The 12440-nt window shown below is 41.9% G+C and overlaps 1 protein-coding gene across 4 annotated transcripts in view; it reads left to right on the top strand.

The window, feature by feature from the left end:
- Positions 1-264: 264 nt before the first annotated feature.
- Unc-76 (fasciculation and elongation protein Unc-76) overlaps positions 265-12440 on the top strand; it is a 109367-nt gene continuing 97191 nt past the window's right edge. The window contains exons 1-5 of one of the 4 annotated variants that reach the window (XM_086971885.1): positions 265-347; positions 833-1018; positions 9044-9275; positions 10653-10954; positions 11456-11679. In XM_086971885.1, the coding sequence (XP_086828011.1) occupies positions 11626-11679 (54 nt within the window). In that variant the 5' untranslated portion in view covers positions 265-347; positions 833-1018; positions 9044-9275; positions 10653-10954; positions 11456-11625. Of the gene's footprint in view, positions 348-832; positions 1019-4219; positions 4328-6198; positions 7682-9043; positions 9276-10652; positions 10955-11455; positions 11680-12440 lie in introns of those variants that run through there. The other 3 variants (XM_086971886.1, XM_022848253.2, XM_086971887.1) reach the window with 3 other exon arrangements.

A 12440-nucleotide genomic window follows, 5' to 3' on the forward strand; every position in this document is an offset into this window, starting at 1 on the left:
CAACTCCGTTGATATAAGGTACACCTCGTCGATTTGGCGGGTTTTAGCCAGCGCATTGAATGGCTGGCAATCAATACTATAAGCAACTCGATCGAGTTGACTAACTTATCAAACCCAGTTGACTGGCATTGCCTGCAGTGCCAAGAATACACGCGCGCTTCACAAAGAAATGGGTCGTAATACAGCCAGAGCAAGTTGTTACCTCTCGCTCACAGATCTTCGAGAGCTCGTAGAATGGGACGATTTATTGTACGTCAGCCTTTCCTCTCCGTAGCAGTAGCAGTGAAAGTCTCAGCTGTTCTTTTCGTTTCATTTTCTTGAGGGAAGGCAAGGAGCAATCAATAAAGGTAAACACATCAGCCTAAAAGAGCACGAATTGGCCTCGATTGTCGTTAAGTATTTCCTATCAGTTTACTAATAGGATAGAGTGTCTTTGAGTAGATATTGACCAACAGGAAAGGAAGGCATCTTACTAAACGCCTCTAATATCTTATCGAAATTTACAGGTAGTAACATATTTTGGCTGTTGATTACGTGTTGAATTTCTGTAAAATTGAACTAATGTTTATTTCTCTGATGATTAAGGTATTTATCAGCTTGGTTGCTTTAAGTTCGTTTATATCTGCCAAACCAAATAACACACACGAAGCAAAAACCTTAATTTGCCAAAGCGTTTCCACAGCTATTTCGACCTTGAAAGTAAATTTGCCCTTCGGTAAACAAATGCTCAAGTATGGTTATCGTTCGACTTGGTGTTGTATATTAAATCCTGATAGTATAATGTAGATTTAACTTCTTCTGTTAATTATTTTACTGGTGTCGTTATCACTAGCTTGCAAAGTCAAACGATAACGCGGCACGCGCTTATCAAACGCATTGGTACAACTAAAACGAAGCTTGATGCGGCAAAACAAACAATGAAGCAGTTGGTCCTATGGTGAGGTCGTTGAATTGGCTATTTTTGATGTACGGACCTACATTTGGTGTCGTCTAAAATTCATGGAATAAGCCAGCAGAGGTACGTGGCAAATGTACGATAGGAATAAACACTTTGTGGACATCATTTTACGGAATATTATATAGGCTAAATATATGTCAGAAATATCTGAGTAGATATAAGCTAAGGATTTGTCAGTGAGTTGTTATGGGTGTAAGGCATTGTGACGGATAGGTATTGGCAGCAATAACAGCTGAACACTGTTACGTGCCTGTTGTACAACCTATGATCAACATCAATTTTTTTAGTTCGCTTGTTGATGTTGAAGGCATGGTGCCACTCTTATGCACTTATGAAAAAAAACACTATTTAATGTTAATACTACCATTTACGCTGTTGTTGCTTAGCTAAGCTAAGCTAACCAACAGGCTTGAGTCAATGATTTGCCTTCATTTATGCAGGCTCTAATATCAAGCGTGTGATTAGCTAGATCCTATTGGCTGCTGCGCAGAGGATAATCTGAATCAATGGGCGATTCCCAATATACGATTCTTCTCTTGCTCTTAACGTATGATCAATTCTGCAGATCATCTTCACTGTTGACTTTGGCGTTCAGCTTGACGTACACGGTATTTATTGTTTTTTACCTGACATAGACAAAAATTTTTTGAAAATCATTTACAGTTGAGCGACAAACCGTTAACAGCATCCAAATCAGCATCAAACATCAAAATAATCGTCGTAAAATATGGATTATCGCTCCCTTGGCATTTTGGTGTTACCATCGTGGATTTGAATCCATTGAGATCTTCTAAGCTGCTGTGTAGGCCCATTAATTTTATCTGTATAAGTTTGACAGGTTTGCTTGTCATGACATAGGTTGCTTGTCTTGGTGTACCGTTGAAAATATAATTTCTCACCTAACCCATTGCTAAGTGTTGCGTTTGGCAAAAATGGTACCAATATCCATCTGAAGTGGCGCTGAAAAGGCGCCTAAAAGAATCTGTCTATGATACTATTATTTGAGCAGGATTTTTTTGGGTGTTTGCGATAAGGTAGCTTTGTTCTACTTCAATTGAGCCATAGGCGAATTGATAGCTATGCTGACGTGCTAGCTGGACGTTCGGATGAACGGCTAAATGTAGAAAGTGCACATTTTGAGAAAGCTGAATGGGAGAACGGAAACCGTCACATTACATATTTATGTGCGGTCATTCCAGCGTATTTATAGATTTACATGCTGCCTTGCTTTGAATTTTTATCTAAACATCTACCATAAATATACGAATAGGACAAAAAAACAGTCACTGTTCTGCTCTGACATTAAGGCCCCTCCCCTCCCTCTTTTGCCTACTTGAAAACGTCGCCAACGACAACAATGAAGTAATTACCATAATGATGTTGCGTCTGATATTAGTCAGCAATCAAATCATAATGGTGGAATTTTTTGCATTTGTTTCTGTGAACTCCACACCGTCGTCCATGTCCTGGCAAACTGCATTTCGTAACTTTCGTCTCATCTGCCCTCCCGGCTCAGTTGGACTACCACCGAATTTGTCTCTTGTGCAATCCGTTCTTTGCGATTGACGAGGCCGAGCTTAAGTAACAAGTTTTGTTCTCTTTTTACTTAGGTGTTCGTCGGTAATGATTTCGTACCGGTTGGATATTTGGTAAAAAAAACCCGTTCCAGAAGAGCTCAAACGACCGCTGTTTTTTGCGCGTTGCCGGTGAAAACTATCTAGGCAATTACTTCTCTATGTGTTTCGATATATATTTTCTAGTACTTCATGAATGACTAGCAGCATCATCAGCGACAGCGTCAATAGCGGCAGCGTTGCATTAATTTTATCTATCACTTCGGTACTGTTGGGTGGTAGCACCCCTGGAGTTCGCAGTGCTACTTCCGTTCCGTGCTGCAGTGGATGCTGTGACTGCTTTGCCGTTTTGTATATACAGATACCCCTTAGCATTAAGCAGTCGATTAAACAAGTGATGTTTAACAAACGCTTGCCGTCCAATGTATGCATTCATGTGTTTTATTATTTTGACAAACTTCTGAATGGGCATAGATATGGTATAAATATTGGCGGGTTCTGTGGGTGGAACAAACGTGGGTGGGTCTTGCAAGGGGGGGAACGCAATCGAACGCGATTAAGGAAGGGTTGAGCCGCTGCAGCAAAAAAAGGACCGCGGTAGATAGTTGACGCTTTCTGTTGCTGTCGGTAACGCTGACGCGCAGCACCGATTACAATCGACGCACACATAGTTATTGCAACATTGGAAAACAAAGCAGACAGAGTACTTCTATCGTCGTTTGGTTGAAAACATCCAAAAACTTTTGCCGAACTTTCTGGCGGCAGCACATATGACAGACGATTACTACTGACCGGGCCTGTGAACAGACAATCGATGCAAAATAAGAGTAACCGGCGTCACCCTTCAGGGTCTTTCTAAGTTATCTAAATGAAGTGTAAACGTTTTGAGTATGTATGCCTTATTTTGTCTATGCATACCCATTTAAACTGCCACTGCTGATCTTAATGGCTTTATTAGTATTGAGTTTTGAGACTGAATCGGTTTCTTTTCGTCACATAACCCCTTGCGGCTACATATTTGCTTATAAGACGGATAACTTGATACGTATAAAGTTCGATAAAGTTTGAAAACGATATCACTTGCCCGGGTTCGCGCCGGAGTTAATTAGCAGCAACGGCAGCAGGACACTGGATAGGAAAGAGTCGCGTACGTTAATAATTGCTATCAGAGTCGGCATTTGAAACACTCCGATAACGGCCGTAATCAAAAGTGGCCAGCAACAGTTACGCAGCCATACTTTGAATACAGGTATGCCCTGATGCACACACACAACGAGACATAGCCTTGCAGCTGAATGTCTTGGCCATCGATAATAACCTAAATAGTAACACACAGAGGGTAAATGACAACGCAGGCCGGCAGTAATTGTTGCTTTAAACAAGATATTTACACATACACAACTGAATAGCTGAATATACGTGCTGAATGCTGATATCTACTTAATCCAAATATATTTTACGTATGCGGAAATATCGTATCGTTTCAAAATCTAGTTCAGGTAACGCCGCAATTTATATGCCACCCGAACAAGCAGAGAGCCTCTCGGAAACATCTTTTGTTTTCGCGACGTTTCCATTCTGAGCACTTTAGTGAACCTTGATGGTTGAAAAGATTATCGATTTTTGCATTTTTCTTTTTACTTCTGGTAGGATAAAAGAAGTCTTTTTCTTCTTCTAGTGCAGTGTGCTACCGTTATCAACAGCAACAGCGCCACCACCGGTGTTGTGTGCCTAAGAACAACCTACGCATGGCCTGCTTCTGATAGGGACATTTTATTGTTGTCATCGTTGTCTCGTGAGTGATCATAATTAAACTAATTATATACTAATTCTGCATATGAGGACAGAGCTCAAGTTGTGCTTACCTTAGATATTGCATTTCTTTTAATGCAATCCTATACCCTACTTTGATTTAGCAACTATTGAGTATATTGTTTTAACTTGAACGATTTTAGGCAGGCAATTTCTCTACGAGAAATTATAGCTGGTATTGCGACACGTTGTTCCATCTCTTGCTAGATATCTATGAAAAGCGTTAGCGATAAATTATTATTACACGTATGGCCTTTTTTCCAGTCGAGGTCACTATCTGATCGACGAACCTTACAATTGTTGTTGACTACATTAAAACAATGAATATGTAATCTACGTCAGTTTCAATAAAAAAAAAAAATGTTTTCGATTTAGCCCGTCCACTCTGCACTGACGTTCACGATTCGCTATAATAGACCTGACGGGGCGCAACGAGGTTTCGGCGTGACGCTATCATATATAATTCATATAACTTGCTTCGGTGTATAGCATTATATTTGGCCAGACGTTCGCGTCAATGTGTATCTATGTAAGAAAATAATGTCAATTTGGCGTAGGTCGCAATATTAGCAGGAAAAATAATGAACAGAATCTTCGATCATAATAAGATACTAAATGCTGAAGGTGAAATGGGCCCTCGCCCAGTTAGTCGTACACGTATTCACCGTTTAACAGACGGAGCGGATATAGTTTCCACGAGACCCGAAATCGTCATTCAATCAAAGCACTGTAATTAGTACCTTTTTTTTTGTTGCATGTTTTGCGTATTACACAATACGCCAAGCACGGCTTCGCGATTCGAAGCGCTTGGCTGCAAGAGCGGATTGGCAAGGGTTTACGTGTATCTAACAGTAATTAAACTTGAGAAATTATAGGAGAGCTGACTCTTCGCACTTTTGTTGTCGTTGTTGTGGCGGTGGTGTTATGGCAAAATTTCTGGTAATGTTGCCATCAATTTTTCTCCAGTCCCTCAGCAACGATAAACACCGTTGAAGGGAACTATGATATCCATGTCTACGGGTGTTTGGTTGACACGGTATTGTTGCGATCCGAATCGCGGTAAATTAAATCATTAAAAACGACTGCAATAATTTCCTGCCGATACGAATTTTTAGCTGATTGTACCCCCATTGGGGCGGGCGAAGCCGCTAGCCACCAGCAGTTTTATTGTTCACCTCGCGTAGAGAACGGCAGAAACAACGTTGTATGATGTGCCTATTATATAATGGCGATAATATGTTTGAAATGTATTTTCTTGTACCAATGTTTTTAAGGAGACGATCACCATGGGAGATATATCCTACTAATTCGTTCGATAGCGCCTAACCCTAGGTAGCTCTAATATAACAGATAATTGTCTAGTCAATAACGTTAGCCTTCTATTGGGATAACAGGTTTATAGAATTGTTTATGAAAGGTTTTACACATTTAAGCTGAGCGCGCGACCTTCCTTAATATCGATCTTCAAATTAAATTGGACTAATAAAGTTCCAAGTACATACACAGGTCGAATATTATCTGATGCAATTACGTACTACTGCGTTGTCCATTAAACAGCGCTAAGAATGTTCCTTCATGGCAATGTGTTGGACCATTTTTAGGCCTACAGGCTCAATAGGTTAAGAGAAATGCCTAACAATCGTTTGGACAACAGCAGCAACAACAAAAATCTGGGGTAAACTAAGAACCCCACCCAACGTTTTCTCCGACAATTTCTCCCTTGCCCCGCCGTTGTCGGCCGCTTGACTCGGAGCAGACCCTTTCCACTGCGCGCCACGCGTTGCCCGTCCCGTTTAAGGCAGAAGCAACAGCAATGGCTGTTTCTCCGGCGATAACTAGCGCTGACTGACGCTATAGCACGATCGCTGTCCAAGTGTTCGACACTCTGTACGTCTGTCTGACTGCAGCCACTGCGACCACAAAAACGGCTTCGTCCTAATTTGTACGACGGAGGCGGCAGCGACAACGTGAAGTACCATAAACAGGAGCAGCGTCCGCGAGTGCTGCTTGCACCACGGACTTGCCACATTGATCCATCGAACCCAGCCAACAATAAGCGACATCAATGGCATCACCGCAGCGACAGCGGGAGCTGCATTATTGTCAGGTCACCTGCTTCCTCTGACGGACGGTCGTCTCAAGTACTCAAACGAATATCTAGTAACACTAAACATGCACATTTAGCAGCTGCCTGAATTACTGATACTTCTATTGAGACTCGAAGAGAACAGGGCAGTCGGCACCGATCAGAAAAAAGCTGTCAGCAAACGTGCGGATCTATCTGTGTTCGTGCTCTCAGAACGTCCGGTCAGGTGGTGGTTCTTTTCATCGTTCCCCTGGTGACTATCGGTGGTACGGTGGACCGTGCCACCTAGCGTTCGATACCCGCCTGCCCGCTCGCTCGTCTGCGCTTATCGAAAACAACTGATCTTCGTAGGAACGAACGCTGTGCGCACTCATCGACTCGTATCATTGGTAGTAGCTGTTTGCGGTTGGTGGTGGCAGCATCTTCGCTAAATCATGCTCCCAAAAAAGTCGTCCGCTGTCGACATCAACACATTTACCACCTGACAGACAGGTAGGCCTCTGCCTAAATGAACACATCCTTTTCAACTACCCCTAAGAACCCGCCGCAATGGTGTCAATGGAGAAAGGGCAGTTTGCCGACTAACTTGAATGAACTCTCTAAACGGAAAAGCTGTTATACGTTGAGCACCGGAGCCAAATATCTCGATCAACTACGCACTGTGCCTCTAACAGCATAACGAACAAGGATAGAGATAAACGCACACCTGTCGGAGTCGGATTCACTTGATCGGAACAGGTGAGAGATTGTCGCACCTGTTCTGTTATCAGCGGTACCGCCTTGACTCGAGTATATCGAATGAGTTCACTCAACCCTGATCCCTACCCAAATGATGCTAAATTTTTACCAGTCGAATAGCAGCGTTTGTCGTGAAGATCTCGTGTTGTGACAATCGGATCGAGAACGGTATAGCGCGCGAGGTGTCAGCAGCGCCATAACCTCTTTATTGAACCTAAACTTTTGAACCGTGCAAATGTCACAGCTTGCACACATCTGAATTACGCAAACGACACAGCAAATGTATTGAAGTTCGCGTAAAGCATATATAAAAATCTAGAAATTGTTTAAAGTGGCACGAAGTTTTCGAGATTGTCCGTAAACGGTATTTCGCCGTCACCTCAAGACTGACATCTGTTCGCTGCTCATATGAGACGATACATCTTGACTGTTTCTTTATCATCCAGCGTATTCAGGAGGCGGCTAAGGAATACTTCGTCGAGTCGTATGTGTTTGCTTCCAATGTTCAACAAGGTAATTTTTTACGTATACATAGACAATATTTGAGCGAGCAGGTGCAAAAGGTTATCTAAAAAGCTGTCCCAAAAAGGTTGCGTGTTTGATCGGCAAAATCGCTATTTACCTGACTCCGATGGCTTCGCAGAACGGAACAGCCCTGATTTCTTCGTTTTACGCGAATGATTTTGCCATCCATTGAAATCTACTTTATATAGTGCTGATTTATTGGAGACTCAATGCTAGAATTCCAGGAAGTTTGATTTAGTGTTACGTCTTCTCGAACTAAGTTGTGTCGGGAAAGATTCCTTTATATCCCCTAAGATATTAGCCGGCGTCTTCAATTATATATGTATGCAGAAGAATTACGCTATTTTCATAGGGTTTCACGTGCTCTTTTTTGCTTCGCTCAATGACAATTTAGCAAGCAAGCAAGCTGGCTGGTTGGTCCGCTAACCAGAAATTAATTAACCAACGGAATTATGCTATATAATTGATAGTCATCATTAGAGCTATACAAGTACAGCTTCGAGAGATACGGCGTAATTGCGTGTGTTGTATTTAGCATTGGATGTCACTGGGATTCTCAGCTGGCAAGCGAGGAAACAATATTATTGCCGTTTTATGCACGGCAGGTTGATTGAGGTACCCACTGAGTAATGTGCTTTGCTATATACTTTGTCGCGACGTGATAGACCTGTTTTGTTTATTCTAGAATGCCAAAGATCATAGCTGAACATGATAAGACACCGGCTAAGGGGTACTTGTCTATGCATTGACAGATGCGTTCTATATTTCAACATCTGTGAATAGATATGAGAACTTTGGTAAATACGATGAAGTTTTTCCCAATAAAACAGCAGCATCTGCACATTATTACCGCGATATAAACGCATATCTTGACGAGAATCTTCCAAGTAAGTGGGCTGGGCGCCAGGATATAGATATACCTAGAGAATTACCTGCCCATTCTGCAAACCTGACGGAAATACAGAACAGTCTCCGCCAGGAAACCGACCAAACTGGAAGGTTTGAAAGGCGCAGTTAAGTTAGTACATCAAACGCCCACCGTTACCAGCAGTACTGCACTGAGGAAAATAGTAGCCATTTTGAACAGCTATACATTTGATGTAGATTCTTTTTTGCAATTTAAATAGTAATTATATGTAACAAAGCTGAACGAAATCGTGTGTTAATTTTCTAGAGTACATATAATGATCAAACAATAACGGGTATTTTTGCTTGGTTCTATAGCACAATGAGGCCGAAGGTGCACGCGTTGTTAACCGTGCTTGTGCGGAGTAAGCGATAAGCATACCCAGATGGAACACGCAAATTCTCAATAGTACTCACTGTAATATGAATGTTATTTTGTTACAGCCCATACAACTAGGCTGGCGAAAATTGATCGAAGAGACTCCCGCGTATAGTATGCCTTCAGTTCTTCTTCGTGTTGTATAATAACCGAGTTGACGTGTAGATATTCTCTTATGCGAGAACCAAACTGGGCCGAAGAAGCTCGTTATCGACAGGCTTTGTTGCTGGGCTGAACTTTTCATTCATTTCTAGCTTATCTGCTCTCTCGACCCGTAATCCTGCTGCTAGTATTCGTGTAAGTATGTTCATATGACATACAGTATACCATTGGTACAATTATTAGATACACCTTTGAAAAGCCATGTATATATATAGATATATAGTCCTTCTACATAATTGCTCCCATATAGTGTACATCACATTTCCATGCATATATATGTATATATACTAGAACTAGAAAGTTAACACGAAAATTTTGACCTTCTAGGACAAGCTAGCAAATCCAAAGTGTAGCGTATTCTGCTGTTGCAGTTTTCATTTTTTGCCTCTTATCACATAGGCCGGAAAGCTCAGGCAGCACTACTGATTCTTTGCTAGGCGACTGCATGTGCCTGCGGGTAGCTGTCCTGTCCAGTGATAACGGCGTTGTCGTTGTATGTTGTGCCGACGTTTTTGTAGAAATATGATGCACCTTTTTCTTAGTACTTCGTCCTTCCATGGACCTCGTTTGTTTTGGTTACGGTAGACGTTATTGTGGAGTAGTCAGCTGATCTGGCGCTTGTGACCGTGACAGCCGGTAATGATCTTGTACTCGTAAGGCCACGGCTAGATATACAAGTACCTGTATCACCCAGATTTGCCTGCGCGTCTGTAAAGTGACCGTGGCTGCTGCTGAGAGACCAGCACTAAGAAACACGAGAAAAAAACAGAAGAGCAAGAAAAAGCGATAAACATATTTCACTCTAAAGAAATTCTCTCGTGAGCCCGCTGATACGATTCGTACGGCGCGGAGGCTGTACGGGACACTGAGATACCCACTGCTTCGGCTCAAACAAAGAGTCAGCGGCCAGCGGCTACAGGCGGCACTAATTAGATGATATTCCAGACTGCGGGGGCGACATCATTAGCTGTGTAACAACTACAATAATCGTATCGTGGGTTAAAACAAGGAGAGTGACAGAAGAAGTCACAACAACCAGGTCGCTAGAATAATTCTTCCACACTAGAACAATGGCTTACTGTGATATTGGAGCTCGCGGCTTATAGAGCTAGCTTGGTGGGATTATTTAGTGGGAATGGGCTTGAATATGGATATGCGCAGGGAAAGGATGAAAGGAAAAGCTAAGTTAACGGGATAAACCAACTGTCCGCTCAGCAACTCTTCTGGTCGATTGAAAGACACGAGTATTCTCACTAGTCGACAGCTCCAGTCTTTATGTGATCTAGTCAACAAATATGTTGATTGTGGATATAAGTAAAAAATTCAATACGGAATTTATACAGGGGGTAATGCTTTCTTACTTCAAAATTTGCTTTACGACTATTCCACGACCTTTGTTGAGTGTTATTTTAATGGCAGTTAGTTAATAAACAACATAGACTAAATAGAACACCTAAAACGTGGCCGTAATCAAAAGTGAATCAGGACAATTAATAAGTATGTGTTATATAGACCGAGGCTAATGGAAGCACTTCAAGCAGCGCTTTTCAAAGGTGTTCTTTGAAGCGGTGAGCCTGCAACAGGTTGTGCGTCTCAAGAAGAGGGCCCGACTGCATAGATTAATGGTTGCCATGTGTGGTTAAGAGGATAGCGATAACTTTCTCACCCACTACTTAATTAGATGCTCAAAGCTACAGCTCAATTAGTGTCAAACGGAACTTCTACATTAACGGAAAATAGGCCAATGCTCCTGCTGAGCCATTTACCAGAAAGTAACAGTGATGTGAACCGGAAATTGTGCGTATATGGAGCTGGTAAGTCCACGAAAGACGACTTTTGTAAACATTGCTGTCCTAGTGCTTGCTAACTAATATAGATGAGCGATGTAAGATATGTAACTAAGCATGCCACCTCGGATCGAGGATAACTTTCGTTAAATATGGAACATTTTTAATGTCAATTATTAGCCTCGTGGGTCCTCTATGGAAAAGCACTGCTATATCGCATCCATAGGTATTCATTTGCTATCGCGTAGTTAAATATTCATCTTTTTTGGAAATATAAAAATCCACTGTGTATTAGTATGGCACATATCTCAATGCCAAAATGTTCAAAAAGTCTTCGAAGTTCCTGTAAACATTAGAACTCCATATCCCCCTTCTAATCGTATATGCAGGCTCTTATGGTCATGATCTGTTGCTGGTCGGAGCTAGGCAGATTCAACCTAGAGTAGAGAAAAAGTTTTGACCGTCGTAGAGATTAGGTGAAAGGCTTCAATCGCCATCGATATATTACTGAAAGGACAATAATTACAGAATCGATCGGGATTACCTGTTCGTGGGCTGTAGTATCCAGCAAACCCTCACGTCACTTTCATATTCTACGGGCGTGTTTCGTGGCCATCTTCGCCTGTCAGTATCGAGAGGAAATCAATGCAAAGACACTGACTAGTCTCCTGATCGGCTGAGTTTCTCGAATAGGCCAAATGTCTCAGGGATGTATGCCCTGCCGGCTCAGGCGGGACGGAGCACAATCCCCGGTAAGAAGGCACTGACTCCTGCCCCGAAAATTTTAATAATAATATTCCGCGTGCTATTCGCTACTAACAACAAAAAGGCGCAATAGAAATACAAAGACGGATGTTGAGGAGTGTTACGATTTATTGCTGCATGCGTGAAGCCAATGTTTACCTGTAAAGTAATGATGCCTAATGAACTTATTACTTCGCCGAAATGGATCAGATTTTCAGGTCATTAGTACAGCTGCGTACGATCTGAAGTGTTTGTTGTCCATAGGCTGTGTGTATATGCGTCGGTTTCCCTGGTGTGTGTCGACCGAGACTTTAAAATACACGTATATTAATTATCGTTAGATATAGAATAGACAGTTTGAGAACTTCAGAATATCAGCTATCTTACTTGAATACAATGGAATCATTTTGTCAAACTACGGCGATCCTCTATTACCTTTCGCGCAAATTTGCATCTCAACGACTACTCTTCATGGGTGCGGCAATCAGTGCCCTTTAAAGAGCTGCACTAAAGATATCGTGTCTTATTCTATTATATTTGAAAATTTCGTCAACTGTTTCAAGTTGCTAGAAAGTTCATTATTGGCTATGGCGATCAGCTGCGAGTGTCAACTGCTTATTCATGACGTGAGTCATCTTAATTTACTACTCGTCCAACAGGTGAAATAGGACAGATTTGTAGTTTTCAGGGCTCTGGACCCAGTGTCCCACTTACGCATAGTGAGAAAACTATCTGCTTAAAAAAGAAATTAATTGAAGGCTAAACTCTG

This window comes from Varroa jacobsoni, unplaced genomic scaffold (assembly GCF_002532875.2).
Source record: "Varroa jacobsoni isolate VJ856 unplaced genomic scaffold, vjacob_1.0 scaffold_1338, whole genome shotgun sequence".
Taxonomy (NCBI): Eukaryota; Metazoa; Arthropoda; class Arachnida; order Mesostigmata; family Varroidae; genus Varroa; species Varroa jacobsoni.